Source organism: Asterias rubens, chromosome 22, assembly GCF_902459465.1.
Source record: "Asterias rubens chromosome 22, eAstRub1.3, whole genome shotgun sequence".
NCBI lineage: Eukaryota > Metazoa > Echinodermata > Asteroidea > Forcipulatida > Asteriidae > Asterias > Asterias rubens.
The window spans coordinates 10,138,078-10,153,180 of NC_047083.1; the positions used below are offsets into that span (position 1 = coordinate 10,138,078).

The window sequence follows — 15,103 nt, forward strand, 5'->3', positions numbered from 1 at the left end:
TGATTATGTTTATTGACAAACATCGTCTCATATTTCAATAATTACATAATTAGTGATTGTGTGAACAAGTTTTTTGGTCTATAATTAATGTACTCATACAGTAAAAACGAACCTTTGAAAATTTCATTTCAAAATACTTAATAAAAAAATCTGCTGTATTTCTAACTAAATAAGTTTTTACTCCACATATTTCAGAGCAATTTGTACTTTTTGTAGGACACAAAGGTCAACACACAATTTGAAGCTAGTGTTGGTATGAAAGCTTCCCTTTAAAAAAGCTTCCCTTTAAAAAAGCTTCCCTTAAAATATTAATTGCTGAGGTGCTGTAGTTTTTGAAAAAAGTCACACAAATTATTGTAGCATGTAAAATGTATTTTCGTGACATTGTTTGACTCATTTCTAATATTTTAAGGTAAGCTTTCTTCTACCATTATCTTCAAATGGGTCAGTTTAATGTTAATCTGTGGAATTATGATTTGTGTTACAAAAAGTGACCAACCCTTTAACACGCTGAGCGTAGAACAATGCTTCTTTCCCATGATCAAAATGCACTATAACCCATTACTTTAATATCTTCTACCTTGCATTGTTCAGAGCTAATAATAATATGACCTCAGAACCATTCGACCTTCACTAAACCCTCAACCAGTATCCCATATTGATCGCGATCATAACTCTGACAATCCGACAGCTCAGATTTGTCTAACAGTTGGCCATATTTGATTTGAGTTTCTCAAAAGGCACAACGGAGACACCAGCATTATGGATTAAAGGATACATCAACAGCTTGTCCAAACAATACCGTTATTTGTCCGACAATGGGTGAGCATTCGTGGACCGATAACTCAAGAAACAAAAGCCCCTTTCACACTACCCTCTAATCCAGAAAATCTCAGTGTTAAAGGGACACACTCATTTCAGAATTGGTAAAAAAAAATCATCTAAGATCACAAATTTACATAAAACTTACACGGTCAAATGATGATATAGTAGAACATGTTGAGAGTTTAAATATTTCTGTCTAAAATAAAACAATTTTTTTTTAGTTTATCAATGCGGCAATAATGTTGCTTCAAAGACAAAGTGGAATTGTAAATTATCACTCAAGTCTGAAAAGGGGCTCTATAAAAATCATACCAGCACAATCCTCTAGAAAAAAAATATTTGCACATAAAATACAGTCAGACAAATATGGAATTTGAAAGCCCTCAAAATCACGCTTGTTTATTTTGATTGTCACAATAAAAATAAGCTCAGTAAGAGTAAGACATGCCTGAAATCAACGACAAAATGGTTGAATCTTCTCACTTTCCTTCTGCACTCATGCCTCCATGAAGTATCATGCCTGCAAATGTTCAATGATGTATGCTTCGTTTTTGAAAGGGCAAGGGCACAAGGGCATTTTCTCCTTGGTTAAGGGCACCCTACTAGGAAATTGTAAATCTATACTGGGGCATTTCAAGGACACCAAGGCAATGACCAGGGGCATGGAGGCAATCGTCTGTGCTGCCTCCATGAAGTATCAGTTTCTACTGGAGCATTTCAAGGACACCAAGGCAATGACCAGGGGGCATGGAGGCAATCGCCTTCATTGCCTCCATGAAGTATCTGTTTCTACTGTCAGCATTTCAAGGGCACCAAGGCAAGGACCAGAGGGCATGAAGGCAATCGCCTTCATTGCCTCCATGAAGTATCTGTTTCTACTGTCAGCATTTCAAGGGCACCAAGGCAAGGACCAGAGGGCATGGAGGCAATCGCCTTCATTGCCTCCATGAAGTATCTGTTTCTACTGTCAGCATTTCAAGGGCACCAAGGCAATGACCAGGGGGCATGGAGGCAATCGCCTCCGTTGCCTCCATGAAATATCAGACCTGAGCCATATGTTGAACAGTCATCAGCCCATCCCCAATGGGTTCTTATAAGGCCCCCATTATAATATTCCTTCACTCCAGTCCACTAAGGTATAATCAAGCTGTATGGTATCTTCTAACAATTCAGGACAAAAAAATAAAGCCCTGCACACTAACATAGCAGCCACTTTCACCATTCTTGGCCACATCAAAAATGTGATGCGTTTCTTCATAATATTGTGTTCAGAAGTGATTTTGTTGGTGAGCTCTTTAGATTTCTGAATCACAACGAAGAGCCTCTGAGACTAACCGAAAAACTCTGCAGTAGAAGTAAGTTAAAGTAATCCACTAGAATAACCTCTAGTAAAAAAAATGATTTGTTTGATTTAACTTAAATTATTTAACAATTAAAGACGAAGTATGATTGGCTTACAGTTTTAATCTGAAATCTCACCGATTACACGGTTCATACCCGTAACAAACTTCCCAAAAATATTTCAGCCAGGAAAATCTACTATTTAGGAAAAGAGATAATTTTTTTTAATTTACTTTGAAATATAACAACACAAGAAGAATCACGAGGCACCACAGCAAAAGTACAGGGCACCACGGCAAAAGCACAAGACACCACGGCATGTGCTGTGGGTACCGTGGGTTATTTCAAGATTGTTTGTTCCGATGTGACCTTGAACGTGAAGTCTAAGGCCACAATAGGGTACCTGACAGACTGTAACGAGCGTCAATTGAAATAAGGGGGGTTGCAGAGGGAGGGGGGGGGGGGGTGCGGAGACTCTATGCGTGTATAAAGCGTGCAGATCATTAGAAGTAGAGGAAAGAAAGTGACAAGTAAGGAAGGGGTTTGTTTAAAGACTGTGGTTAGTTGACCGTATCTAGGAATCACACGCACACATGATTCATCTCCACCACTTATTACTTCTAACATAAATAAACGTAGCGTCAGACCAGAGAACATCGGCATTTTAAATTATAGAAACTTTCACTAACAATTTTTCGTCTCACTTCTTGTCATATTTTCTTGTCAAAATATTTTCAAAGTGATTGAATCTAAAACTCGTATTACTTATAACATAAATAATAACAACGCAGCGTCAAATTATTATAAGTATTTCAAATTATTATAGAAACTTTAACCAATAAATTTAAGTCTAACGTCTTGTTAATATGTTTTCCTGTCAAAATATTTTCAAATGATTTGGTGTTGAATAAAGAAAAATTGACTAGAGTGGGACTTGGACCAACGACTTCTGGATTAACGTACCGCGCTCTACCAACTAATTCACTTTAAAGTTATAGGCCTACAATTATGTAAAACAGTTTTTATGCCCCAATAGGATTAAAACAATCAAACAGTTAAAAAAAGCAATTTAAGTATATTTGCCTTTAATTTCCTTCAAGATGTGTAAATTTTTACTCTTTTTAATTTAAACTTCCTGCATTACAATCCAGTGATGCAGAATGAATATTAAATAAACCATGAATAATAATAATAAAAATAGATAACATTATTAAAATCATTCCAATAAATATTGTAAGAGTCCCTCCACCCACGTAATAGGCCTCAAACTAAAAATATACATTTTATCGTTAGAGACGTTCCGTTTAAATTTAAAATCTACGGCTTAATTACGTGTGCACACCCCCTTGTTCCTAGTCCTGTATTTCATCCTCAGACGAATAAGTTAACACAACTTATTATAAAGCCATGAATGACAAGTAGTTCACAAAGTCTTAAATTTAGATGCTTGTGTAAATGAAATCGATGAATTATTAAATTGTCCAAAAGTACGACGGGTACTATAATCTCTGATGAGTGGCTTAACGGATTACGTTTTTATAGTCTTCTTCTTCTTTTGAAAGCTAAGAACAATTATGCAAATGGTATTACTTAGGAGAGCTGGTGGATTAGAACTTAGAAGCTACAAATGACAATTAATGAATCTTAAATAAAACAGGGAATGTTTTGTAACATAAAATTAGATCTTGATTTATAAAAACTTTGTGTGTGTCGCTGTTTTAATTTATGTTTGCATAATGTTCGTTAACAGTAGTGCCTGGATGGTTACCTAATTGGGGCGGAGCCAGAGTCTTGTCAGGGTAGGGGGTCATCTTCTACTGGGCTAAGCGGCCAGTTATTAAACGTGTCATTAAATAAGAAGAGTTTAGTTTGTTTCTACCGATGTGGGAAGGGGGGAGGGGAAGGGGGAGGGGAAGGGGAGGGGAAGGGGGAGGGGAAGGGGGAGGGGAAGGGGGAGGGGAAGGGGGAGGGGAAGGGGAGGGGAAGGGGGAGGGGAAGGGGGAGGGGAAGGGGGAGGGGAAGGGGGGAGGGGAAGTGTCCTACACCTCCATCACCCCTCCAAAACTAAGTCCTCAAAAAACTACACATGCCTAAGATATTTCAATTGAAAGAAAGTCACTTTATATTCATAAATTGATTAGCAAGTAACACAAACAAGGCATACCCACCCACTGAAGAATGAAATCAAACTATGGTACAGGTTTTTATTTTGTAACAAATTCAAGTATCAACAAAGAGACAGATAGCTCAGTTGGTAGAACACCAGCACATTAATCAAGAAGGTTCTTGGTTCAAATCCCGCTCCACTCAGTTTGTCTTTCTTCAACCCTTAACAATTGTTTTAATTTACCCACTAAGTTTTCCTTCTGCAGTGTTCCTTGATGAATGGAACATAACCGAGATCACAGGAATTTATGTTGGAATGTGTTTAGCATACTGTCACAAAAGTCGAAACGTTTTGTCGCTAAGCCAATAGGCGCACATTTCGCATGACACGCCACCACAAAATGACGGCACAAATTGTAACATGACAGCCAGGCCTGTATGCTTCATTTTTAAAAAGGGCAAAGGCACCAAGGCATTTTCTCCTTGGTAGAGGGCACCCTATAATAAAATAAGGAAATTGTAAATATCTAGTGGAGCATTTCAAGGGCACCAAGGTAATGACCAGAGGGCATGGAGGCAATCTACTTTGTTGCCTCCGTGAAGTATCAGGCCTGAGTTATACTGGGTTACAATGCATTACTCTATACAGCATTACTCTATACGTGTAGGACATGATCATAGCCCCTTTAAAACAGAATGGTTTGTATAATGGTCAATCTACTTCAATAGGACACACTTCTTAAAGGGGAAAGTGCAATATCCAATCCTTTAATTTTAAACAAACATACGACACAAACAACATGTCATGTATACATTATGAGAACATCTGCAAATTTAGTGATTGTTTTAGTAAAAACAAACATTTATATTTTGTCATGGATTTTCTGTCAGTTTAAATCAGCATATAATAATGATATGCGGGAAACAGAATAAAGAACAATGAGTTCACGAATATTCAAATGAATCAGACGGTATTTCAGATGGAATTAATTAGCTGGAAAGTGGTACAGTTTTGATAATTTTGTCTTTATTTTGAAATATTAAAAAATTGAGACAAACATTAATTAACCATTATACAAAATAAAATGTATTTCCAATTAAATTCAAAGCACAATGGAGAAGTAATTTGGGCAGATCTCTTCACATCCTTGAACAATATGTAATTGTCTCTTATTTTTCCGAATGGCATAACCATATCAAGTGTCGGATATTAAAATAACAACAAATTAGAGACGAAAGTTCCTTGACTCACAGTATTTTGTTTCTCAATTTGGAAATACTGAGGAACTGCTAAGCGTACACGGCCGATAAAAAATCAACAATCGGAGATATTAAAAATGCAAGAGGCATTCATCGCAGCAAGATACAAACCCCACAGCGCCCCACTGCAAATTAATTATTCGTAGAGCAGAAGGGCTAGGCCCAAATGGACCTACAGTCAAAATGATTTGTGATGGCAGAATGGCATTGTAGTTGCATGAACACATTCAGAGTGTACTGAGTTAATGAATAATGCACGAAGGAGGTAGGTTGGAAACTACAATACAGCTGATCAGAGAGCGGTGCTCACACTGCGGCTCGTGTCCTAATACATAAGAATAAAGGAACGGCGTTGATGTTTAGGCATGGGGCCGCGGCGAGGGTACCGACTGACCATTCATTAAGAGACTGAGATGATCAGATTAAACTAGGGTTGAGGAATATTTCCACTTCATTTAGAGATGAGATTTTTAATTGAATTCATATCATGAGGCGTTTGAGATTAAGCAAATGACCTGACCGCAAGTCTGGATTTTTTAAATGCACATCAATTGACGGAATCTTCCTCGTCTCATCACTAAATTCGTAGACTTAAATTTTTGAAGAAACCGTTAATTACAAACCGAAAAAAGAAATTGAAAAGATTGATAAATATTTATGATGAAAGTAATAACGTGGGCTTTGACTGAAATTAATCAGTCTAATTTAAAAGCAAGATTTAGCAAAAGGACGATTAATAAATTAGCTTTTATTTTAAGATGTTTTGCATAAATATTTTCAAAATCTGTAAAAATAGTAACAGAGACTGCACAAGATGTTAAGTTTGGGAGCTTTTTCAAACTTTCTCAGCAATGCTTGATTTTGTGCTCGTCTTTGAAAGTTTTTGATTCATAAATTTATGAAAATTAAAGTATTTCTCTGAGCTTAAAGTGAAGATACTTTACGGTAGCTTATAATCTTATCTTACATCATGTATTCCTTAGTCTTTGTAAAAAAATTGGACGTTTGTTTGAAGTACAACGGCTGATTCTACTTGTTCAAATGGTACAGTATTCAATAGACTGTTCTTGCTATTGTATCAAAGTTTTTTTTTTGTTTTTTTTTTGGGGGGGGGGCTATCAAACCAGAAATCAGACAAAATTAGCAAGAATATCCTTACAGCTTTTTTAAAGGCAGTGGACACTATTGGTTATTACTCAAAATAATTATTAGCATAAAACCTTATAAAGCATTGTGATAAACGGCTCCCTCTGAAGTGACATAGTTTTCGAGGAAGAAGTCAATTTCCACGAATTTAATTTCGAGACCTCAGATTTAGAATTTGAGGTCTCGAAATCAAGCATCTGAAAGCACACAACCTCGTAGACAAGGGTGTTTTTTTCTTTCATAGTTATCTCGCAACTCCGACAACCAATCAAGCTCAAATTTTCACACATTTGTTATTTTATGCACGCGTTGAGATACACCAAGTGAGAAGACTGGTCTTTGACAATTACCAATAGTGTCCAATGTCTTTAAGGTAATTAAAACTGTCATCAACCTTCCCTTTAAAGCTAAAGTATATTCACCCTTGTGTTGTAACACATGAGGTGTTTGTCTGAGCATGGTCTGAGGCCAGTAACCAAAGGTTGGTTTGTTTCATCCTCCAAACTTAAAGGCACTGGACACTACTTGGACTTACTCAAAATAGTTGTTAGCATGAAAACTGACTTGGTAACGAGCAATGGCAAGCTGTTGATAGTTGAATGAAACTATTATTAGAAAGGCTACCTTTAAAGAAACAATTTCTAAAACCAGATAACACTTTTTTTGCTTTCTTTTGCCATTTTTCTTCTAATCTTCCTGCGGTGCCTGGATTTCCCCCACTGCTTTGCCCGAATTTGGGATTGCAATTTCTCTCACTGTCCCACTGGATCCTACACAGGTTAAGTCCACACAACATCACAAGCCAGACATGGACATTCACAACAGACATCAAATATTTGCTCGGAATGTCCCAGTCCAGAAGCTAAACCAATAACAACATGGATTTTCTAAGTGTCCTTCAACGATACAACAAAGAACTTCATTGTTCCCTTTCTTCAAAGTTGATAAAAAGTTTCCTTACTTTTCCAACTTATAACAAACCCCTCTGCCAAGTACAACAGTAGATCCCCCAATCTCAACTACTAATCCCTTAAGACCTGACATTCCTGAGGGTTTACTGTTCCTTGTCTTCTAAGAATAGACTCATTGTTTTGCTGCATGGTGCTGATCTTAAAGGCACTGGACATGTTTGGTAATTGTCAAAGAACAGTCTTCTCACTTGCCCAACATGCTTTAGTTACCCAGCCCAGCCCATGGATGGACCATGGACAGACAAATGACAGACAAGGATCTAAATGAACAGAGAGCACACAAAGGGGTGTAGGCAGTGGACACAATTGGTACTCAAAATAATTATTAGCATAAAACTTTGTACTTGGTAACAAGTAATGGGGAGCCGTTGATAGTACAAAACATTATACCGCTCCCTCTTAAGTGATGTAAAACATTAAACCACTCCCTCTGAAGTGAGTTTTCGAGAAAGAAGTAATTTTCCAGGAGTTTGATTTCAAGACCTCAGAATTAGATTTTGAGATCTCGAAATCAAGCATCTGAAAGCCCACAAATTCGTGTGACAAGGGTGTTTTTCTTTCATTATTATCTCGCAACTTCGACAACCAATTGAAGTCAAATTTTCACAGGTTTATTATTTTATCCATATGTTGAGATACACCAAGTGAGAAGACTGGTCTATGACAATTACCCAAGGTGTCCAGTGTCTTTAAGCTAGATAAATCTCTTTCTCCATGTATTTTCATTGCAAAATGGAAAAACGTAACCTTACAAGTCTGAATACTAAACAACCAGCGAACATAACTTTTTATCTGTGCGGCTCATTACCTCCCATATTGTCTGTCCCCTCTGTCCTGACCCCAAGGCCCTACCCTCTAAGACTCTGTTATTGCTGCCACCACAGCCAGGGTACTTCCACATACCAAGCTTCTCTCTGTCACAAACAATAGACCTACACTACACTGTCTTTTTGTTGCAAGGGCCTCCAGAAAGACTTTGTGTCTTTCCTTTGTCCAAAAAATATCTTTAGAAATCTTCAAGAGAATTGAAGACTCGTAGTTTTTTCTCTTCACTTGTTCTGAACATACTTTTTGGGTCACTCTGCTGTTTTCTGTTTACGCTTATTCTGTTTACAGAGATGACGCGTGCATTAGAAGTTTATTTTATTATTATAACTATTAATATTAGAAACACCACGTCAATCTAAAAAAAAAAATGCAATCATTGTTATCATTATTATATAAAGTTCTTACTTTAGACTAGTCCTATGACTCTTTATGGGTTATGAAAAACATAAGGCTGGTCCTAGTTTACGTAGTAGTCCTAGTCGCCGAAGACTAGTCTTAAACTCTTTGTGAAATCCACCCCTGGACACGTTTGGTAATTGTCAAAGACCAGTCTTCTCACTTGCTGTATACATCCCAACATATGCATAAAATAACAAACCTGTGAAAATTTGGACTTAAGCGGTCATCAAAGTTGCAAGAAATAATGAAATAAAAAACACCCTTGTTGCATTACTTTGTGCATAAAGGCTTCAGCTGAAGTCTTTTATTATTTGAGTGAGAAATTACCTCTTTCTCAAAAAATACTTTACTTCAGAGGGAGCCGTTCATCACAATGTTTTACACTATCAACAGATCTCCATTGCTCAGTACCAACAATTATTTTGAGTAATTAATTACCAATAGTGTCCAGTGCCTTTAAGTTCTTGGTCATTAAATATTAATTAAGGTTGTTACTGAAAACATTGTCCAATTTGTCAAAATAACCTCGTCCTCTTTTTTAATGTTTTCTGAAATTACAGTCTGTCCGATCTTTTTTACGAGAAAAACTTATTTCTTGGTATCTTAGAACTAGAAAGACAATTGATTAATATTTCAAGGTGACTCTTAAGTCCAAGTTTGGAAAACAAAATGATTTAATCATATTTCATGACGGAGACTAGATTATTTTGGTTGATATGGGACACCAGACTAGAGAGGAGCCAACTGTGAACCCAGTCAGGTGCCAAGAACGGTCAGGCGCCCAATACGGTCAACTTCATTCATTTCTTCCTTATCAGCAGAATCGGAATAAAGTTCAACAATTTTGATTGTGTGGAGAAATTTAGCTCAATTTCCTTTTGTTGGGTGGATTTACAGAAATGTTCAAGTCCTCCCAGATTTTCTGTGCGCTTTTGTCAAACTGACAAGACTATATCAACAAAAAATGCCGTAAGTTTGATGGATTCAGTCCTGCACAGCCAAACCAACCAAGCTTAGCATGAGGCCAGGTATACCAATCTTTACCAGGGTCTGAGTTTGATGATCATTCAGTACTGCACATCCAAACAAACCACGATGCTTAACATGAAAGTCATACAAATCTTATCAGAGTCTGAAAAACCTTCCCCTTGTTTTGGTTGAGTTTGATGGACTCAACTTTACTTTAAAGCCAAACAACGGAAAAAGTAAACGATTTTTCATATTAGGTTTAAAAAATGTTGTCACTAACCTTAACGTCAGCTAACATTTAAACTGCGTCGTTCATTTATTAAATGCACTTATAAAGTTAGAGTGTTGACGCTTTCTAAGTCCGAGAAATTTACTGTTTTACGACGATGATATTTTACGGAAATTCTTCAATCCAGTTCAATATAGTTTCCACACCTCAAACCCCGCCGCTAAATTAATCAAATCACTCAAAGAATTTATACTTGCTTCAAAAAATTGTTGTTTTTCATTTCATGAGGTGTGAACAATTAAGCTAGATTGGTGCCTTAATCAAATATAATACCTGTACCGACCGGAGGGGAAATATCCGCAAACGAAGCGGGAACCATACGAGAGAGTCTGGGACTAATTGAATCAATAAACAGTGCAGGACTGTGGCACACCTTCGTATACACACACACAGGCCCGGTAAATGCAGCGTATTACCAGTTAAATTGTCTTATATTAGGCCATTCGCATAAAATTATTGAATATTTCACTGCGGCATCGCTGTGGAAGGGTTGCATTTAAAGAAAGAATACGCTCATGGAGTACAGAGTTCATCTTGGCAACATTATATTTGCTGTGGTTGCCATGGGTTTTTCAAGGCCTGATATGTTTTGATAAATTTATAAATCATGAACTGTGATTTAAAGACCAAATAGAGTCAGAAAATAGCACAGCTTTCTCCAAATCATTTCAGCAATTTGTTTAAAAACTTCCAAAAAAACCGGTGTACAGTTCTTTTGTTGGATTCTTGAAAGGAGTGAGGATTCTTTAAAGGCGTGATCAAGTTACATTTTTACTCTCTGCAATTTAGTTTTTAATCTCTGCAGAACATTGCAATAAAAGTATCTCTTTTAACATATATAAGATTAAAAAAAGTCCCCCCCCCCCCCTCCCCTGATTAGACAAATGTGAAATGGCACTGTGTAGTTTTCGGTGTAAGATGTTCGTGAAAAGTTTGATATATTTTTGGTACAAACTTTCTGTGTTCAAGAAGTTATCTTTTATCATCCAACTTCAATATTACTTTTGTACTTAAAGGCAGTGGACACTATTGGTAGTTACTCAAAATAATTATTAGCACAAAACCTTTCTTGGTGACGAGTAATGGGTAGAGGTTGATGGTATAAAACATTGTGAGAAATGGCTCCCTCTGAAGTGCCATAGTTTTCGAGAAAGAAGTAATTTTCAACGAATTTGATCTCGAGACCTCAGATTTAGAACTTGAGGTCTCGAAATCAACCATCTAAACGCACACAACTTCGTGTGACTAGGGTGTTTTCTTCTTTCATTATTATCTCGCAACTTTGATGACCGATTGAGCTCAAATTTTCACAGGTTTGTTGTTTTATGCATATGTTGAGATGCACCAACTGTGAAGGCTAGTCTTTGACAATTACCAATAGTGTCCACTGCCTTTAACATAAATGTAGTTCTACCAGATGGTTTTTGGATAAAAAAAAATGGTAATGAGCACAAAGTCATGATCCAATTGTGTTTCTGTGCGAGTGACTTTCAATAAGAAAGCACCTATCCACTGAACCAAATACACAGTTCCAAATACAAAGGTAGCGTAAACTTACAGACTGTGAAATTGGATACAACTTTAATGCTATTTGCACTGTAAATAAAGTGCAGCATTGCACAGGGACTGGTAATGTGACGTTGTGATTTGTCATAAACTGAACCAATTTTCAGAATAAAGTTAGGTTGTAAACCTTTCAGAACTAGCCAAAATACAATTTGAAACTAAAAACAAAAATAGAAGCCATAAAGTACACTGTATCCCAATGCATGTGCAGTCAGCAAAAGCAATTCACACTATGTTGTTAAGAATATTTGTATGCAAAATTTGGTCTTTCGCATAATTTGCCACATCAAACTGATGGAAATTGCCTACCAGGACTGTTAATGCCTACCACTGACTGCCAGTGCCTAGTGCCTACCAAAACCAATATAATAAACAGTAATAATAGCACCATTTATATAGCACCTTTTCCTAAAGTTGCAAAGTGCTCAGAGAATGACAGGAAAAAAAAAACAATAGAGATGAAATAAAAAAACATTGAGGGAAACAATAACTAGGCAAAGCCTGCAGCATTTAGCCAAAGAAAGTCCTGGAAAAAGCTGGTTATCGCCATTTGACTGCCAGTCTCGGCGCCTACCATTGATTGTCAATGCCAACCATTGACTGCCAACTTCATTTCATTGACTGCCAATGAATGCTAACCATAGACTGCCAGTTACTCCAACTGATCGCCAACCAGTGCCTACCAATGACTGCCAGTGCCATCGACTCCCCCAAATCAAAGGTGATTTGGGAGTCCGCGAAGGGACGATTGGACTACTGTCATTTCTGTCCAATTCCAATTTATCTTTCAAAATATTTAAGTATAATTTGACATCATATGATTATGTCAATCTCTCAGATCATATGAAAATCAAAGTAAACATTGACAACAATTTGTACGGATTAATCACGGATAAGCAATTCCATTTAAAACGTTATGAAATAAGAAACTTCAGCGTATACTCACATTAACATCACTGTGGATATATGTCCACCAGTCAGTTTATCAACAAAAACAACCATCAACCAACTCTCATCTAAAGCAGCAATGGAGTAAAAATGGTATCATCAGTCTTGTACGATCACCAAAGCTCCAAATCTCAGATCCATATAACTGTGTAGACGACTGACTCTCTTGAATGATGTCTTATCATCAGTCTTGTACGATCACCAAAGCTCCAAATCTCAGATCCATATAACTGTGTAGACGACTGACTCTCTTGAATGATGTCTTCTCCATCAACCTATCAATGCCACACCTGTGTTTGTTGTCATCTTTAAGAAACCTCCTCCTCTTCAAGAACATGGGATGCTGCTGCTCCTAAGATGCTGTTCCTAAGATGAGAAACAACTCTCCGTTCCTAAAACATTAACAGCTGATAGAGTCTATAGAGGGTCAGTCCCGACCTGCCTTGCTGAATACGTCTTGACAGCACATATGGAGAGCACAAAAAACCACACATGGAAAACTGAAAACCTTCACTCTGGATCTCGGAACTCCAGCCCACTGTGTGTGGTTTTTATAATGAAGTGTTCTTAGCTTGAGTAAGATACAGCCCAGGCCTACCTATTGTTAGCACCATACACACGCAGGAATATTACATAGCTTGCATTGTGTGTGTACTGTACACATGAACACATGCCATTTCATTCAGTGCAGCTCCATTGGTTGTATACCTCATAGTAAAGAAGTCAGCTAACAGCCTCATGCATTATTCATGAGTAGGTATGGCTTATTAGCATATAACTGATTGCGGGGATTTGATTGGCTGTCTGGCACTTCCTCTTGTTTCATGCTCCATTGAGGAAATAGTGCATTGTGGGAGCTGGAATTCCAGGCTATTATGCTGTGGCCTTATTATAAGCACAGGCAAGATATTGAACAGAGTGGGCCGCAACAACAGAAAAACTTGTTACCGATACAGCTTGGGGAACGATTTCTACTGCAAGGGTCGGGCAGACGCTTATAATATAGCATATCACACAAAAAAGTCTCAGTGCTGTTCACAACAATAAAGGCAACTAAACAATTAAACAGAAGTCCATTTTCATTTTGCAAGGGGTACTTCCATTGCAGAATCTCTAAGGGCACTTCCAATGGGGCACTAAGGCCAAGGGGCAACAGAGGCCAAGGTCTGCTCTGTGATAAATACAAGAAGTTTGTTTTATGTCATGTAACATTAAAGACACTGGACACTATTGGTAATTGTCAAAGACCAGTCTTCTCACTTGGTGTGTCTCAGCTTAATTGGTCGTCGAACTTGCGAGATAATAATGAAAAAAAAAAACACCCTCGTCACACGTAGTTGTGTGCTTTCAGATGCTTGATTTTAAGACCCCAAATTCTAAATCTGAGGTCTCGAAATCAAATTCGTGGAAAATTACTTCTTTCTCGACAACTACGTTACTTCAGAGGGAGCCGTTTCTTAAAATGTTTTGTACTATCAACCTCTCCCCATTACTTGTTACCACTTAAGGTTTTATGCTAATAATTATTTTGAGTAATTACCAATAGTGTCCACTGCCTTTAAGTCTTACTCTTGGAGTATAGCTCATTGTTTTTACCCTTCAATTACACCATGGAGGTACTTACACAAAGAAACAGGTGCTACTGTGTGGGATGCTATTGTGATTGTGGTATTTATAGATTTCAAGACTTTAAATCATTCAGAAAGGCAGTAAATCTTAACTCTCTTGTAGAAGTAGGTGGGTGTGGGGGGGGGGGTGGGGCTACAACTTAAAGGAATCTTTCTTTTGTAAAAATTGCTTTTTGTATAGTTTTGGCATTGTTTTATATTTTGTGTTAAAAGCTGGTTAAAAGGCTCTTGCAGTACGCGCCATATAAATGTCTTGTATTTATAAAAGGAAAAGTGCCCAATTTCAGTAACTCTCATATGTGCAACCTCCAGTTCCAATCAACACAACATTGCATATAATGTCTATTTAAAAACAGACTTCACAGGCGTTATCTGCGCAAGCCCACAGAGGACAATAAGCGGTTTTATAAGATCTACCGTAATCGTCTCACTGCCACTATACATTTAGCTATTAGAAGCAATATTATGCAGATAAGCTCGATCATCACAAGGGCAACCTTAAAAACATGTGGCGTGAGATAAATGGCATTCTGCATTATTATCGAAATGTGAACATTTCTTAATCAGAATATCCAGTTTTAAAGGGAAGGTATACATCTCATAATCACTCTTAAAGGGAAAGTATGAGATTGTTTATCAATCGAGATTGATAAAAATGAGATTGTTAAAAAATCTTTTGAAATGACTAGTAATGAGGAGCACACACTTGACCAAAGCACAAACTTCCAATCCCTGCTTACGTAAGCGCCAAATCTTTTCTGATGACAAGCAGAGTCATGAAGTTGCACCCTGTTCTTTGAATTGTTTTCAAAACTCAAAGTTTGAAA

The 15,103-nt window shown here is 37.3% G+C and overlaps 1 protein-coding gene across 1 annotated transcript in view; it reads right to left on the reverse strand.

Annotated features, from left to right (window-relative positions):
• Positions 1–13,258, reverse strand: part of LOC117305358 (transcription factor Sox-6-like) — a 48,824-nt gene extending 35,566 nt beyond the window's left edge. Inside the window, exon 1 of the mRNA XM_033790228.1 lies at positions 12,647–13,258. Within this exon, the coding sequence (XP_033646119.1) occupies positions 12,647–12,702 (56 nt within the window). The 5' untranslated portion in view covers positions 12,703–13,258. The remainder of the gene's footprint in view (positions 1–12,646) is intronic.
• Between the last annotated feature and the right edge of the window lie 1,845 nt (positions 13,259–15,103).